The 18,738-nt window shown below is 37.5% G+C and overlaps 2 protein-coding genes across 2 annotated transcripts; both read right to left on the minus strand.

Annotated features, from left to right (window-relative positions):
* Positions 1-7,122: 7,122 nt before the first annotated feature.
* LOC133301404 (glutaredoxin) lies at positions 7,123-8,927 on the minus strand. Its single transcript, XM_061501032.1, has 4 exons — positions 8,507-8,927; positions 8,192-8,280; positions 7,652-7,750; positions 7,123-7,519 (listed from the first exon to the last, which is right to left on the minus strand). The coding sequence occupies exons 1-4, from the start codon at positions 8,605-8,607 to the stop codon at positions 7,434-7,436; spliced, it is 375 nt and encodes a 124-aa protein (XP_061357016.1). The 5' UTR covers positions 8,608-8,927; the 3' UTR covers positions 7,123-7,433.
* Positions 8,928-10,867: 1,940 nt separating this feature from the next.
* LOC133301403 (uncharacterized) lies at positions 10,868-17,390 on the minus strand (the record flags this gene model as incomplete). The annotated part of the gene is made up of 10 exons (XM_061501031.1): positions 10,868-11,101; positions 11,147-13,131; positions 14,032-14,264; positions 14,870-14,907; positions 15,010-15,336; positions 15,921-16,081; positions 16,293-16,435; positions 16,624-16,765; positions 16,923-17,034; positions 17,152-17,390. Coding segments are annotated over 10 exons (3,614 nt in total), but the record flags the coding sequence as incomplete, so codon positions are not given.
* Between the last annotated feature and the right edge of the window lie 1,348 nt (positions 17,391-18,738).

The following is an 18,738-nucleotide window of genomic DNA, read 5'->3' on the forward strand; positions in this document are numbered from 1 at the left end:
CTGGTTGTGAAGGGTAAAGGGAACAAGAAGGGAAAATTTAAAAATAAATGGAAGGGAAACAATAATGTAACCCAACCTAACCAGAACACACAAGGTAATAAAAATAAGGAGCAGCCAAAAGGTAAACTTACCTGCTGGTTGTGTCATAAAGAGGGACATATCAAGAAGAATTGCCCTGAAAATAATAAGGGAGCTGCAAAGGCAGCAACTAAAACTGAGTATGCAAATTTACTTAGTGGGTGTGAGGGTGCTGAAGTCCTTATGGTGTCTAATAAGGGCTTTGAGGCTGAATGTGTTATGGATTCAGGTTGCACTTTTCACATGACTCCTAAGAAGGAGTGGCTTGTTGGTTTAAGGTTCCAAAAGGGTGGAAAGGTCCTTATGGGGAATGACCAGGTCTGTCAAATATAAGGGATTGGGGCTGTCAAGTTTCTAATGGCTGATGGCAGCCATAAAATCCTCAAAGAAGTGAGGTATGTCCCTGACTTGAGGAGAAATTAATTTCTCTAGGTATGCTTGACTCAAGTGGGCTGTTATTCAAGAGTGAGCAAGGTTCACTCACTGTTCTTAAGGGTAGTGAAATTTTAATGGAAGGAAGGTTGATTAATGGCCTGTACATATTACAGGGCCATGCTATTTCATCCGAAAGCTGTATAACAGCAGCCAAGGATGATGAATCTGTTCTCTGGCATAACAGAATGGGTCATATTAGCAACCAGGGTCTGTCTGAGTTATGTAAACAAGGTATTATAAGTTCTAAGAAAGTAACTTGTGTTGATTTTTGTGAAAATTGTATTTTAGGAAAAACACACAAGTTACCCTTTTCTAGTTCTTCAAATTTTTCTAAATCAGTCCTTGATTACATACACTCTGATTTGTGGGGATCACCTAATGTTCCCCTTTCTCTCTCTGGTTGCCATTACTTCCTTTCAGTAGTGGATTCATATTCTAGAAGAGTATGGGCCATGTTCTTGAAGCAAAAGGATCAAGCATTTGATAGCTTCAAGAATTGGAAGACCCTTGTAGAGAATGAGACTGATAAGAAAGTCAAGGTCCTAAGGACTGATAATGTGCTTGAGTTTTGCAATAATCAATTTTTTGATTTTTCCAATGAGCATGGTATAAAGAGGCACAAAACTTGTGCTGAAACACCCCAACAAAATGGGGTGGCTGAAAGGATGAATAGAACCATCATAAATAAGGTCAGATGTATGCTGGCTGAATCTGCTCTCCCTAAATCTTTTTGGGCTGAGGCTGTTTCCACAGCCTGTTACCTTATAAATAGGAGCCCATCCACTGTTATAGGTCTTAAAACCCCTATGGAGCTTTGGTCTAGTAAGCCACCAAGTCTAGGACACTTAAAACCATTTGGTTGTCTTGCATACATGCATGTAAAACAAGATAAGTTAAGTCCTAGAGCTGTTAAATTTTTCTTTGTTTGTTATCCTTCAGGTGTTAAGGGATATAAGCTATGGCTCATAGCTGAAAGGAAGTGTGTCATAAGTAGAGATGTGATTTTCGAAGAAAACACATTCTATAAAGACATATCCAAACTTAGTGACAAAGAGCATACTCCTAGGACTGTTGAGTTGGAGGTGGAGCTGCCCAACAACACTGGGCAACAACCTGATGTGGCTGAAAATGAACAACAACACATTGTTGCTGAAGTTCAAGATGATGGGAATGACATTCCCATTGAGGAGCATGATGTGGAAGTGGATAGAGATAATCTAGAGGATTATTTGCTATCTAGGGACAGGACTAGGAGGAATATAAGACCTCCAAGTCGTTTTGCACATGCAGATGTCATAGCATTTGCACTCCAAGTAGGAGATGTGATGGAGTTTAATGAACCCAGCTCATACCAAGAGGCTATGAGGTTGGATTCTAAAATTCATTGGCTAAAAGCCATGAAGGAAGAGATGGAGTCTCTTGAGAAAAATAAGACTTGGGTTTTAGTGGAGCATCCAAAGAACAAGAAGGTGATTGGATGCAAATGGATCTTTAAAAGGAAGCCAGAAATCCCAGGTGTTGAAGCTGCCAGGTTTAAGGCAAGGGTTGTTGCTAAAGGATTTTCACAAGTTGAGGGGGTTGATTACAATGAAATATTCTCCCATGTTGTGAAACATGTTTCAATTAGGCTCATTCTTTCAGTTGTTGCAATTCATGATTTAGAATTGGAACAACTGGATGTCAAGACTGCTTTCTTGCATGGCAGCCTTGAAGAACTCATATTCATGGAGCAACCCGAAGGATTTATAAAAAAGGGGGCTGAGAACAAAGTGTGCCTTTTGAAAAGGTCCCTTTATGGGTTAAAACAAGCCCCTAGGCAGTGGTATAAGAGATTTGATGATTTTGTTTTGTCCAAAGGTTTTAATAGGAGTAGTTTTGATCATTGTGTGTACTTCAAACAACTGCATGATGATTGTTTTATCTACTTGTTGATTTATGTTGATGACATGTTAATTGCATCTAAGGACATAAATGAAATTAATAATCTGAAATCATTATTGAAAAAAGAATTTGAGATGAAATTTCTTGGTCCAGCCAAAAGGATACTTGGCATGGACATTACAAGGAAAAAAGATGAGAGGAAATTGACTCTCTCTCAATCTGAGTATGTGAAAAAGGTCTTAAAGACCTTTGACATGTACCTGGCCAAACCTGTAAGTGTTCCCCTTGCTGGTCACTTCAGGTTGAAGGCTGTAGATGGTGAGTTAGCCTCGGATGAGGCTTCTTTTATGTGCAATATTCCATATTCTAATGCTGTTGGATGCCTAATGTATGCCATGATAGGTTCTAGGCTTGATATTGCATATGATGTTAGTGTAGTAAGTAGATACATGAGTAAACCATCTCATAAACATTGGAATGTTGTGAAATGGTTGCTTAAATACCTCAGTGACTCTGTTGATTGCTGCATTCATTATACTGCTGAAAACTCAGTTAATTGTGATATTACTGGTTATTGTGATTCTGACTATGCTGCTGATCTTAATAAAAAGAAGATCTCTAACTGGTTTTTTTTTTGTGTGGGAGGAAATGTGGTGAGCTGGAAGGCAAGCTTGCAACACATTGTGGCACTCTCCACAACTGAAGCAGAGTATGTGGCTCTCACAGAAGCTGTCAATGAGGCAATGTGGCTACATGGAATTGTCTCTGAGTTGGGTCTAGGTAAGGACCCTCCTAAGGTATTCTCTGATTCTCAATCTGCCATACACTTGTCCAAAAATGGTGCATACCATGAAAGGACCAAGCATATAGATGTTAGGTTGCATTTCATAAGGAAAATAATTAGTAATGGTCAGGTTAGTGTGAATAAAATATCAACTGAAATTAATCCTGCAGATATTTTGACTAAGACTGTTCCTCTTAGTAAATTTAGGGAGGCTCTAAATTTGCTAAAAATAAAACCTCCCTAAATTGCATGCATAGCATAGGCCTTGGGTTAAACGCCATGAAAATTCTGGTGTGCATTTTTTGTTCTGTTGTATGTTTAGTAAATAGGTGGAGATTTGTTATGAATATTTTCTAAATCATGTAATACTTTAATTGTCACTGTGGGCCAACGATTGAAAATAAATAATAAGGCCCAATTTGCTATTGCATTCAGTTTTGGCTTTATTTGCTAACTGAGACGCTGTGTTTTGCTTTGCTGAGTAATATAACAAATATCCTTGTGCTTGGAAATATGAACGTGGCATATTCCAAAACAAAATCAGATTTGGGTTTTTTGTTTTCGTTGAAGTTCTCTGCAGAAAGAAAATCTTAGGGTTTCTTTGAGAGCTTGAGAGGCATATTTGAGAGTGTTAAACTGAGAATCTCATCTCGGTGATGTTGAGAGAAATGTTCCTCTTGTCAAGACGCTCAGATTGATCGGTGCAGTTTTGAAGAAATCATCCAACAGTGAAGAAGATGGAGCATGGTGGCGTTCCTAGTTGGTAAAGACGGGTTCGCATACTTTGGGAGCTGAAGGCACCTGGTTCTTGGTGTTTGCTCTGAGATTTGGTGACATCTTTCTTTTATTTGTTTTATTGTTGCTGATTATATTGGCTGGTCATATATGCGTTGTAATCTTGGTTATTCTTTCTTTGTTATATGCCTTGTATATGCTGTATTGGTAGAGTTACATGTTTAGGATCTTGAACTCTTTGTACCTGTTATCTGTTGTTGAATAAGAGTGCATGCTAGAGGGCGTTTGACCCTCACTGGCCAACTTGGATGTAGGAAATTCTCTTACAAAGAATTTCTGAACCAAGTATAAATTCTGGTGTTGTTTCTTATGTTTTCTGTTTCTGTAAGTTCGGTTAGTGGGCTGATTCTTGGTAGCTCTATACCAAGAATTGTAACAGTTGCACATACAACCAATGTGAGACTATATATCTCAACACTCTTCCTCACACGAGAGCCTATTGGGCTTGAAGGGTGGACAACATACAAGCCCACCTACATGTGGAAATTCCACTACAAAGAAAGTGGGAGGCGGTGAGATTTCAAACGCTCTGATATCATGTTAAGAATCGTGGGATACACCACCCCAAAAGCTAGCTCATTCTGGGGTGATGCTATACTTACTGCATGCTATCTCATTAATCGCATGCCATCATCTGTTCTCAATCATAAGGTACCTCACTCTATTTTATTTTTCCATCAAGCTTTATATCCTTTAACTCCACATGTATTTGGTTCTATGTGTTTTGTTCATCATCTTGGTCCAGGTTTAGATAAATTAGCTCCCAAGTCTCATAAATGTGTTTTTCTGGGTTATCCTCGGTCTCAGAAGGGTTACCGTTGCTACTATCCCACTTTACGTCGATACTTTATCTCGACGGATGTCTCCTTTTTTGAATCAGTTCCCTTTTTTGGAACCTCTACTACTCCCGTGGATACTGATTCTGTACAGTCGTCCTTCCCCAGTGACCTTCTTTACCTTCCGTCTTTACCCGTCCATGTTTCTGACTCTCCTTCTATCACCTCTTCTGCTGATGAGATCGAGCATAGTTCGTCAGATGTATCTGTGGACTCACATTCAACTGCATCTCCTCCCACGGCTTCGGTCCCACCTTCAGATAATGACCTTCCCATTGCTCTTCGTAAGGGTACTCGTGATACTCGCCCTCCGGCCAGGTATACAGTCAATATTAGTTATCATCGTCTTTCTCCATCATATTTTGCTTGCCTGTCCTCTTTGTCCTCTGTATCTGTTCCTAAGATCACATATGATGCACTTTCACATTCGGGATGGAGACAAGCTATGATTGATGAAATGAGTGCTCTTCATCATAATAGCACATGGGACCTGGTGCCTCTTCCTTCTGGAAAATTTGTGGTTGGTTGCAGATGGATTTATGCTGTTAAGGTTGGACCTGATGGTCAAGTGGATCGTCTTAAAGCTCGCTTGGTGGCGAAGGGTTTCACTCAGGTCTTTGGCTTGGATTTTATTGATACTTTTTCTCCTGTGGCGAAAATGTCTACTGTTCGCCTTTTTATTGCCATGGCTGCTATTAGCCATTGGCCTCTCTACCAACTGGATATCAAGAATGCTTTTCTTCATGGTGATCTTGAGGAAGGAATTTATATGGAGCAACCTCCTGGATTTGTTGCTCAGGGGGAGCCAGGTCTTGTTTGTCGTCTTCGTAAGTCTCTCTATGGCCTCAAACAATCTCCAAGAGCTTGGGATACAAATTGTAAAGAACATTGGGATACACCACCCCAAAAGCTAGCTCAAAGGGTGGGAGTGCCTAAGGTCTTATAAAGACCACATTAGTTGTTCATACAACTAATGTGGAACTATATATCTCAACACAATCAAAGCAAAGGAGGAGCAGGTCCAAGTTGAAGACCCATTTAGGTGAGAATGGGAAAGAAGCAAGTTTTGGAGAGAAAAAAAAGTGAAAAAAATGATGAAACTGGAATAACCATTTGAAGCTGGCATGTCTTTTGGGAATAGCGTACCGTAGCAAAAAAATCAATATTTTAAAAGGTAGTTCGCTAGGTGCCATAGTGAACTTCTCCTAGTATGCCACATGTCCTAAATGTGTTTAGAACATACTAACATTTTGATCACCTAATTCGCTATTATTAGTAGAGAACTAGATGACAACGAAAAACGTGGCACACTTAGTTCGTTGTGTGTAGCGACTTCTCCAATGTGTCAGTATTAATTGCAACCAAGTTCGCTACCTCAAGTAATGAACTTGGTGTCCACAAAAAACGTGACATATCAACAAACTGAGTTCGCTACAGTTCTCAACGAATTTGCCCACGCGAAATATTAGAAAACAACATTGTTCACGCGACGTTTGAATAACAAACTTGGTGAACAGTAATATTTTTATCACGGTTCCATAAATTTTGGCAAGATATTTTATGAGTGTTCCACATGGGTTACGAATCATCATCTCAGCGTAATATCCGTCATATCCACATTTACTGAAATTACGGAATCAATTTCAATCAAAACATTGGACACAAAAACTGAACCCTAGTGCTAATGTACTATCTAGGTAGAGCAAAATCTAATATAGTTCTCTATCTCTTCTGTAAAGTAAAGAAAAAAATGTTTATCTTTTTAAATAACACAACTTATATCATTTCACTCTCACAAAAAGATGAGACTCACACTTTTACTTTTTTTGTCAACTCTCTCTCCTCCTTTATCTATTTCTTTCTCTCTTTTAAAATGAGACAACTTTACATCTTTTAAAATAAGACACTTTTCCCTAAAGTAAAAGGAAATGAAGAATCCGTAAAGAAAAGAGAGACAAAAGATTAATGAAACTCACTAACTTTTATTTGAGTATAACAAACATTTTTTTTCAGCAACAAAAACATAAACATAAAACCCAATATAATATGGCCATTATCACCCATTCTCATCCATTATCAACCCTATGATTAACCTGGAATCTCAGTCATTCTCAGACTAAATAGAACCAATTTATTTTCCTTCGAGTGAAAGGGCTGAAAAAAAAGGGCTACCGTAGCGAAATCAGCATGCAACAAAACACTAGGGAAAATAGTTCATGAGAGTTGAATAATGCTACTTACATAGCCCCTAATGTAACGAGGGGCTCTAGGTGCCACTAGTTGTACCCTGATTTCAGTTAAGGAGCCACATAATCTCAACAAACAATAATATTTGCATACACACACAGAGTTATTATATACATAGCCCCTGCTGTAACTAAAGGCTCTAGATGCCAATAACTGTACCATGATTTCGTTAGGAAGTCACATAATCTCAACAAACGAGAATATTTGAATCTCAGCTCCAATCTATTCAGATGGGTAACTTAGATCGGTTAATATCTTTGATGTGTATCACATAATTACAGCCCATTATACATCCTTGTTACCCTTTATATTCATACAAAGTAATGCCAGAAATTTCAGCATACAATTTCTCCTTATTTCATCTTAAGTGTGGTTATTCAGAGCTGAGCAGAGTTATTGGCGATGGCTCCAGCATCATTGAGAAGAGGAACCAGTTGACCAGCCCGGTGTTTCTCGAAAAGAGCTGAAAGACCCAAGTGATAAAATGTCATAGACAAGAAAGAAAAGTAGAAGAACAATAACAAGATTTATTTGATCTTCGCCTAATAGAAGATGGGCACCGAATGTAAAAGAAGCATGACAAGTGTAGCCTTACTGTCACAACCGCCAATGTACTTTCCTCCAATAAACACGTTAGGCACAGTAGCTCGCCCTGTCCACTCAGCTAGAGCTGATTGAATATCACCCCCATCACCTTCAAATAGGTAAAGAAAATTCTGAGGAAAAGGAACCATAGAATTGATAGCAAATTAATTTCTTGAAATTAATGTGTAACAGCCCTCCGGGCAGAAGATAATAGACCCCAATTTTAAAATATAATGGACATAAGACTTCTTATTTCTGCATATTCCACATTAATAATGCAAATAGCAAAGATGACATTCATAACTCGACAATTTTATAACATAACATTTACTATATAAAGAATGCTTAAAATAGCAGAGATGTGGAACAAATTAAATTGGAAAACTTCAAAGGTCAGAAAGGGTTATGTCCTGACAAGGCCTAAAGAGGGACAAACAAAGCAGTTCTAATATGAATTTTAAAGAAACCACTTAGAGCAATTTAAGAAAACAAAATTGATAGAATGGACCAAACACGAAATCAATTGAGAGAGCATTGAAAGCACACTTACTTTCCATATCCAATTCAACGACCTTGTAGGTTGCTCCTAGCTGTGTCAGGAGATCTTTGACCCGCTTGCAGTAGCCACAGTAAGTCTTACTGTCACCACACACATTACAAAATGCAATTATTAAGATGAAAAAAATGAAAAAATGAAAATAAAAATAAAGGGTCAGGTCAATTTCTAGTTACACCCACAATCAAATTCTAAAATGATACGAAAACAAGAATTGAGATATACCAAAAATAGAAACGGTTAATATATAATGAAATCATGTTACTTACAAAATATATAGCAATGGGTAGATAGATTGAAATAAAATACCTAAAGACGAGGACAGGGGAGGAGGATGCTATCTCCTTAGCCTTATTCAACGCCATTTCAAGCTCCTCTTTGCTCTTCTTTGAACTTAGCACAGAACCCATTCCTTTATATATCTCTGTGTGTGTGAATAATTCAATAGGAGTGGCAATCGACGACAGGTGTTAGAAGGAGAGACAATTAGGTCAAAACAGAGTACAAGTGTTGAAATTTGCTGCTGCTTGCTGGCACGGGATTTAGGAGCAAAATAACAAATTTGAAAGTGCAATTTACCAGCTGGGACGCAGGAGCAGAAGCGAGCAAAGGTTAAAACTTGGACAGGATGTGAGGGTTACGAAACAAAGGAATCGGGAAGTTAGGGTTCGGTTCAATTTGGGTTGCGTTTGCGTATAGCTTATTGCTTTAATAGATGGAACGGGATAACCGTCACAAAGCGAATGTGCATTATGAACATGGTTCGTCGCAAATTATTAATACTAGGATACGATCGTATCTTGACCTAAAAAATATATATATCAGGATCCAGACGCGTATTTTGATAAAAATAAGTGTTGCTGTACTTTTTTCCATCTGTAGAGTGACAGAAGAAGTATATAACCCTATAAACATTTGGTACTAATTCTGAGGAAAAATAATTTTTTTTTATTTCTGTGATTTCAAATAGTTTTAGAATTTTTTTTTTTGATAATATGTTCTATTTTTTATTTCGAGATTAAGAATTGCTTTTGATTAACACAACAAATATTATAATAAAAAATAATTCATAAATTTTTTTCGAATCATCAATTTTCTTTCTATATGGTGTGTTGTGGTGGCAGTGGCCTAGTGGTGGTAATGATGGTGAAGGCGATGGCAATGGATGTGATGGTAGTGGTGGTAACGTGATGATGGTAATGACGTGATGATGGTAATGACATATGGTGGTGGTGACAAGAGTGACTGTGATGATGGTGGTGGTAGTGCTGATGGTGGCGGTGGCGGTGGCGGTAGTGGTGGTGAGGATGGCGACGATGATGGTGGTGGTCGTGATGACGATAGTGGCTACGATGATGATGGTGGTGGTTGGTGACGGTGAAGTGGTGATGGTGGTAGTGGTGTGTGGTGACGATGACATGGTGGTAGTGATGGTGGCGATGACATCGTCGTGGTGGCGGTGATGACGACGACACTGGTTGTAACAGCCCTAAACCCTGTAGCATGATATTGTCCGCTTTGCCCTCGGGCTCACGGTTTTGTTTCTTGGGACACCCCACAAAAGGCCTCACACTAGAAGAGGTATCCACACCCTTATAAGGCATGTTTCGTTCCCCTCTCCAACCGATGTGGGACATTACATCCTCCCCCACTGGGAATACAGCGTTCCCGCTGTACACACCGATCCAGGGCCAGGCTCTGATACCAAATGTAACAGCCCTAAACCCTGTAGCATGATATTGTCCGCTTTGCCCTCGGGCTCACGGTTTTGTTTCTTGGGACACCCCACAAAAGGCCTCACACTAGAAGAGGTATCCACACCCTTATAAGGCATGTTTCGTTCCCCTCTCCAACCGATGTGGGACATTACACTGGTGGTATGACAATGACGGCGACAATAATGGCAATGGTCGTGTCGGGATGATGGTAGTTGTATTAATGATGGTAGTGGTGAAAAGTGATTGAGAGAGACAAATATTTCTCATTTTGTGCTCGGAAATAAAAAAGCAGAAATTTTTTGATTCTTTTTTATGTTCCTCAGCACAAAAATAAATTAGTTCATCCCAGGAAAAAAATAAAAAAACCGATTTTACTAAATGAGTTTTCTATCCATTTTCGTTCTTTGGAATAGAAATTAAAAAAAAAACTGATTTCGGAAAGATTGTCAATACACACAGTAAATAAAGGGAAAATATTCGTATTTTAAAAGATGATAATTTTAATTAAATTAATATTTGTTATTTAAAATATAAATTTAAAAAAAATTCTATTTTCTCTTATATAATTTTTATTATATATTTCTTTCACTCGTTTAAAATAATACAATTTTATATAATTTTAAACAAACTAACCTTAATCCCATCAATAAAACAACTCACTTCTAAACTTTTACGTCCTTCGTTATCCAATTTTTATCCATAAAATATAACAGCATAAAGGATTTGGTGTTTTAATAATTTTTTTACATTATTTAAATATTTAATTATACAAAATGATATTCCAATGCCCTTTTTGCCATTACAAGTAAAAGTAGCAAATAGATTTCATCACCATTATACAGGAAAACCAGAAATACTCTATTCCTTTATTACAATCATACTCCCCTCCCATATAAACCTTTCCTGGCTCTGGAGATAGCTTTTCCAGTTGCTTCACCAATTCTGATCATATTCAAGTTGTGCTCTTATCATTGTCATTCGCTGCCTCTTCCATTCCACTATCACCCCACTCGTTCTCTCCACTAGTTGCTTGCCCCGTAGCATCTCCAGTAACATTGTCATTCTCTACCTCTCCCGTTCCACTATCATCCTCGTTCTCTCCACTTGTTGCTTGATACATAGCATCCTCAGTAACTAACTCTTTTTCTTTATCATCTTTAATCCCCTTATTGTTATTTTCTCTTTTCTGTGTATGGGCTTGGGCTTCTCCTTTGTTTTTATGTTTTGTCACATTCTTCTGCCCAGGTCCACTCCGTCTAGTAGTGCCACTAGTGGAATGATCAGTTGGAGCTGAACTTCTCCCCCTACCAAAACTAGCCTTTGTAGGTGTACCTGGGCTTTTGCTGCTTGAGCGCCGATCCCCATCATTGTCATTCGTTGCCTCTCCCATTCCACTATCATCCAATTTGTTCTCTTCACTCGTTGCTTGCCACGTAGCATCCCCAGTAACATTGTCATTTGTTGCCTCTCCCGTTCCACTATCATCTCCAGTAACATTGTCATTTGCTACCTCTCCCGTTCCACTATCATCCAATTTGTTCTCTTCAATCGTTGCTTGCCACGTAGCATCCCAAGTAACATTGTCATTTGCTGCCTCTCCCGTTCCACTATCATCCCATTCGTTCTCTCCACTAGTTGCTTGCCACGTAGCATCCCCAATAACATTATCATTCGCTACCTCTCCCGTTCCATTATCATCCCATTCGTTCTCTCCACTCGTTGCTTGACACATAGCATCCCCAGTAACTAACTCCTTTTCTTTATCATCTTCAATCCCCAGATTGTTATTTTCTCTTTTTTGTGTATGGGCCTGGGCTTCTCCTTTGTTCTTACGTTTTGTCACATTCTTCTGCCCAGGCCCACTCCGTCTAGTAGTGCCACTAGTGGAATGATCAGTTGGAGCTGAACCCCTTCCCCTACCAAAACTAGCCTTTGCAGGTGTACCTGAGCTTCTACTGCCTGAGCACCCATCCCCATCATTGTCATTCGCTACCTCTCCTATTCCACTATCATCCCATTCATTCTCTTCACTCGTTGCTTGCCACATAGCATCCCCAGTAACATTGTCATTTGCTGCCTCTCCCGTTCCACTATCATCCCCAGTAACATCGTCATTTGTTGCCTCTCTCGTTCCACTATCATCCCATTCGTTCTCTCCACTTGTTTCTTGACACATAGCATTCCCAGTAACTAACTCCTTTTCTTTATTATCTTCAATTCCCTGATTGTTATTTTCTCTCGGGGCATGGGCTTGGACTTCTTCTTTTCTCTTACGTTTTGTCGCATTCTTCTGCTCAGGCCCACTCTGTCTGGTAGTGCCACTAGTGGAAGGATCAGTTGGAGCTGAGCGCCGGTGCTCATCAGTTCCCAAAGACGTGTCTCGAGTTTCTTCCTTTTCATTTCCATTTTGTGGTAACGACTCTTCCAAGTTTTTGATGTATTTTTGAGGGATGAAATAACGAAGAAAACCAATGGAAGCAATTTTCGAACCTGTTAAGAGTGACTTCTCCTCAGGGTCTAGCAGCCTTGTTTGTACATATAAAGCATTCCATTCATTTGTAATCTGAGGACAATACCCCAAAAGGAACAACACAAGCATAAAAATCCCAAATTTACTCTCACTTCTCACAGAAAGACCCTCCTTCTTCAAGAGCACTAAACAAGTAGCAAATAAAGCAACTTCACAGGTGAGTGAGATAATCTCAACTAACTGAACCTTTTTATTTATGAAAGGCTTCTTTAGCACAATGAAGAATAGCTCAAAAGAGGATATGGACAGCATAATAATAACTGGACTCTTAGAAGTTTGAGTCTGATTGTAGAAACCAGCCAAAATTCCCAACGAAACCCGCCTTATGTATTCAAGAAGCACGTAGTATATTCTAAGATTCCCAAACAGCTTTTGAATGAAAGGTGCTTTTGCATCTTTTGTTTCATCACCGGATGCAGTAATGCTGCCCCTTTGAGTTGGAAGATTTCCACCAGATATTTGTGAAAGCATGTACTTTTGAGGACCTCGTAAATCTTCAAATAGTGGGCCAAAGATGGTTAGATAAACAGATTTAGTTTGTTCTTTCCATGTCCACTGCCCTTCCTTGTATTGAAGTAATCTTCCAAATGTAATTCCAACCAATAGGAACAAGAACAAAGCTAGAAGCATAATGAACACAAAAACCAACAGTAGAATGCCAACTGCCACTGCTGAAGGAGCTCCCCCTAAGTTCATACATCGAATGAGAAAAATTAAACCTAATAATTGTGTAATAGCAGTTCTAAACTGTTGTAAATATTAGAATCATCTCTAGTTAATATTGTAATTGTTTGTTTCCTTTTTCTTCTTAGGATTTTTTTTTCCTTTTTGGTATTTGGGTTTATTCCTTTAAGCTCATTAGGCTTCTATATATTGTAACCTCTTGTTTGTGTTATACACAAATAGCAATAATATTCACTCTTTCTTTCAAGTTAAACTTCTAAAAAGGAAAGTAACCATGCAAAAATGACTGAAAGCATATAAATAACTTCATTCTTAGCATAGTTTAACTTTTCTAATTTTTCTTTCCTTTTCATAACATGGAGAATAAAGGCTCATCTTCTCTTGGGAGGAGGACTTTCAACAAACAAATGAATATATCTCCAAGAACCATACATTTAGACCAGGAGAAATCAAATCAGAAAGGATCAGATTAGTAATAGGAATATCTTGTGTTTGAATCCCAGTCATTTCATCACAACTTTGTCTTCAAAAGAAAAGAAAAATACTGGTATATTCAAACCTATAGGTAGTAATTTTAAACTGAACTCTGACACAGAGTTTGTCAAACCCAAACCTTCTGTCCTGCTATTCTTTAAGAAAATAGATGCTGTAGTACTGATTATATCAATTGCTAGTTACATAATGGAATTTTAGTTTCGTATAAAGCATGAGAGTGAAAAATAATAAACTGGATAGAAGTAGAAGCAAGAACCACTAACATGTGCTTCATTAAGCAGTTCAAAAATGTGGTTGATCAATCTAATGGTTAGCAACAATTAATATAGATTGCATGTTTAATAACCTGACCTGACATAGTTTTTTTGGTCTCAAATATCATTGTTCACAAAGTGTTAGGTGACAACTAATAACATTAAGATTACCTCTAATAAGAACTGCAGAGGCCCTGCAAATACTAGGTAGTGCAAGAGATAAAATAAATATCTCAAATCTTGGGAATGTGAGTGCTCCATATGTTCTACGGTTCTCAGAATTTCTCTTCCCAAATTTCAGGATAATGAGGAGAAAAGCATGCAGAACCATCAAACCACCACAGATCACAGCTAACCAAAACATGCTTCTATAAAAATCTGTCCATCTATAAGGAAAAACAATCAATCTGATAGTAGATTATATAAGCAAGCAAATATTGCTGAAGCATTCGAACTTTGAATAATAAGATTAATAAATTAATTATAATCTGAAAGCAGAGGGTGTGTCCTGATTTATCTGATGGAGTGCCTGTCTAATATTATTCACAGATGAAAAAAAAAAAATTGCATCAAGTACAAGATACTGCAAATCATCATGCTCCCTACTTGTTTAATAAAATTTGGATTACTGTACGAGTAAAATTATAGTTAATGCACCGCATTTTATCCCCAAATTTGCACTTCTTTTACTTGAAATTTTGTAATTTAATCTAATTAAACATACTAATGGATAATCTTTGCGCCAATATTTATTTGCACAACTTCCTTTCTTACACCTCTCTTTGAAAGCTAGTAAGGCATGTGTTGACAAGCAAAGCATGCTATACTAAGTTGACAACTTTCAGATACCATTACAGCTTATAAGTATGAGCCATCGTCAGCATGCGAAGTATGAGTCATACCCAATAATTTTGACCTTTTCATATGGAAATTAAAGCTATAATTTCATAAATATAAATAATATTATGATGTATTGATAGGTATAACTTACCCACTAGAATGTTGTGAATCCGAAATATATTCAGCTCCCTGCATGTATGCATTGTTAATTAAGGATATTGACCGTTTTTCATTAATATTGATAAGAAATTAGCTTGCTCTGCTGGATTGATAAAGTTAACTTGTTCTGACCTCACAATATTGCTTGTACTCTGAAGAATTAAGTGGGGATCCATGCCCTTTGTTTTTTTTTAAAGTTGGGGATCCATTCACTGAAGAGGTGAAACTCAAACTCTTAAACAATGTGTTTGTGATTGTTGCTGAAGCTTTGGTGAACGAATTAGAGCTCCCAAAAGGACTAGAGCCTACCATGAAGGGGTTCATATGTCCAGCTTCCCATGGCACAGAAAAATAGGGTATGGTCCATTGCAAATGCCTGGCAAATTCAAAAAACTCAACTGGAAGCTCAACTGCTAACCATCTAGATAGTGCAAAGACCTGAATATGGCCCATTATTCTCTGCATGATTGACAAAATTGACCTTATCAATGTGGTATTCTCTCCATAATTAATACAAAAACAAAAGGTATTTTGTAATTTGCATAAATATTTACAAAGTTAAAAATAAAATAAAATAAAAGTTCAAGATATTGAAAGAAAAGAATTTCATAACTTAACCAAAATTCTAAACAAATTAAAATACGAGATCAAGTACATTCTTTCTACAGGAAGAAGAAACATTGATCTCTAGCCTTGAATGTAAAAAACACTCTACTATGATCTATGATCTCTGTTTTGTTGTGAGAGGGAAGGGAGTGAACACAGACAATGAGTGAGTGGGCAACTGGGCACAAAAATAGAACATGATGTCGAGATTTTCTCATATTAAACCTTCAATTTGTTTAGTCACAAAAAATAAATTGTTGAATAATTAAGATAAATCAAATACTTATTAGCCAAAATATTCAATTCATATATAGTACTGCTTTTCTCCATTTTAAACAACGATTCAATACATAAACATGTGTAAATTGCACTCAGATTCATGGATTGGGGTAGTCACTGGTTAGCAGGATATTATTCAAGTAAGTTTGGTGTCTCACAAAAAGATTCCTTGCTGGATCAGCGATAGACGGTCTCATAGATGGAACAACAGATTGAAGGCTTGAAGTTGCGATAGTAAGCAGTCCCGCAGCAATCAGTGTCACCACAAAAGAAGCAGTTGTAAATGCATAAACCACAGAAGAAATCACAGGTACAGAGTCTGCATGATTCATGAAATCATAAATATGTTTTAACAATTATGGATGCAAATTTTTTAAAAACTTGCATCCAATAAATGAAAAGGGAAAACAATACAATAATATACAATAGATTAGGTATGATTATCAGACAGACAAACTATAATATCAATACCAATAACAACACAATCACCAAAAAGTAAATTAAATGAATATAGTGTTAGAAAACCTTACAGTGCCTCACTTGTAGAACTTTGGAAGCCAGATTTTGGTTACCGACAACATCACTAGTTACATTCTCCGGAACACTAACAAATACCAGATCCTCATTTGCTTGTATCTCAACAACATATGTGCTCCGTCTTTTTCTATTGAAGCTGGACATAAGTTGCAAGAGAAAGGATCAATTATCAACTGGCAATTGGATTTCTCATAATATAATGTTAGGAAACTATCCATGGTTCTCTATTTTAGAGGATGCATATAGAGAGATACAGAGATTTACAAATACAGGCATGGAACAGTACACAATATCACAGAAAATGCACATCTAAAAAATACTTGCCTTTTTAATGAACCCCCTAAAATTGATATGCAAGAGGCATTGAAGCCAAAAACAGGCTTCATAAAATTGATTAGTATCGAGAGATTGTCTTCTCTTGTCCTCATGCTATATGTACTCAACATCACAGCAGGTCTCCTCGAATCTAAATTCCATACATGGCTACGTCAGTGGAGAGCAATGGAATCTCAAAATTCTCAGCCCAACAATGTACAAAAGCAAAAGAAATATGTGCGTGTGCGTGTGCGTGTGTATTTTAGCATGAGAATCTAAATAGTGTTCTCTTGTTGGATGACATGTACCATAAAGGAAAGTAACTGGTGCAATTGGAGAAACTTGAGTCCCTTGTCTGGTTATTATAGACTCTGAATTGAAGTCAACTGAGATTATAGCAGTTGAGGAGATATTAGCAATCTGAAACATAAGAATCGGCCAACAAACAAAAAGTAGACGTGTAAGGAGAAGAGATACACTTGGATTAAGCATAAGATATACACAATTAAAACAAGTCATATCTATGAATCAACTAACCATGAATCCAAATCTCCGATTTCCAAGACTTTCTCCACTCGTTGGAAGAAGTGAACCCTGACTAATGTTGAGAGAATTCATAATTTCTGTGGATGAATTCAGAACTGGAACTGAGAAGTACAAATACACCTGTAGCTTGTTATAGTCATTGGTTGCCTGTACTGATCTATTTTCACTGTCAAGTTGAAGTAGCTTTTCAGGTATAGGAGTGCTGAGGCTTACGTAAACCTTTCTTCTGTCTGTAGATCATACCCAACGTAGATAGATGGAAATCAAGTGTTTGAACATCAAAAACATAGAAATTTGTTCTTTCATTAAAAACCTGCTGAGCTACAAGCCTCCAACAGTAAATTCTAAAATGCTAATACACTAATTAAATTCTATTGGATTAAAAAGCAAGCAGGTGTACAGGGGTGTCAAAACATGTTATGACGCTTCTGTCGACCCGCGACACGACCCAAAAATTCGTGTTCAGGTTGACCTACAAAAGATTTTTGTGTCGTGTTCTTGTTGGGAAAAAATGACATGCAAAAAATTCGTGTCGTGTTGTATCAACACGAATTCGACCCATATTTTTTTTTATAATTTTTTTGGTCAATTATCGTTTTAACACATAGTTTGCGTATAATAGCCCATATTAATTAATTTGGAAATCAAGTTTAATTAATTAATTAAACATGTTTTACTGAATGAAATTAAGTATGAGGCTTAATAAAATGAATCTGAGTCACTTTGGAGTTAAAAAGTGTACTCAGTGAAAATTAAGGGGTATAAATGGGTACTGTCAAAAGTACCCAAAATATAAAAATAAAAATAGTAATATTCCTAGAATAATATTCCAGACTTTTGGGTAAAGTTTGGTAATTATTGGAGTTAAATAGATAGACGAACCAATACCCGCTTAGAGCCACTTAACCTAAGTTAAGTGACTTAAGTCACCAATTGCCCCCATTTTCCCCAGAAGCCCGTCGACGCCCAGAAAGAAGAGAAGAGAAGAGGAAGGGAGAGAGAGAGAGAAGGAAAACCTAGGTTGTGTGATTTTCAACCGATTGGAGCGATTCAAAAGCCTAAATCACTTAGAATCTTCCCCTCTTTCATAATCCTAGCTTTGTTTTGAGTGGGGAGCATTGTGAAGAGAGATATTACCCCTCAAAAATTCGACCATTTGAGTGATTTTGGGGTTTTGGGAAGTTCAACCTCCATGGGAGCTTGAGGAACACCCCTTGCTTGGTTGTGTGACCATTGGTGGTAAGATTCTAACCCTTGAACCTCATGATTCCTTGAAATTTGCATGAGTTAGGGTTTGTGAATAGTAAATTGGGATTTTTTATGAAATGTAGTTGAATTAGCTATGTTCTAGGAAGAATGGAGCTTAGAGCATGTTATGGAAAATGCTAGGAATGTCATTTAATCGGTGGAAATGAGCCTAGATAGTCATTTGATAATTGTTCATAATATTGGAAAATTCATGCTTGGATTGGTTAGTATTCTAGCATGTTGAACAATTAATGAGTTGAATGATTGATTGGATCCTTGTGATGTCTAGGATTGAGACATTTGGACCAACCGTGAGTGATCAACCATTGG

Source organism: Gastrolobium bilobum, unplaced genomic scaffold (assembly GCF_033153095.1).
Source record: "Gastrolobium bilobum isolate Gb01-03AN ecotype WA unplaced genomic scaffold, APGP_CSIRO_Gbil_v1 utg15675, whole genome shotgun sequence".
NCBI classification, from domain to species: Eukaryota; Viridiplantae; Streptophyta; class Magnoliopsida; order Fabales; family Fabaceae; genus Gastrolobium; species Gastrolobium bilobum.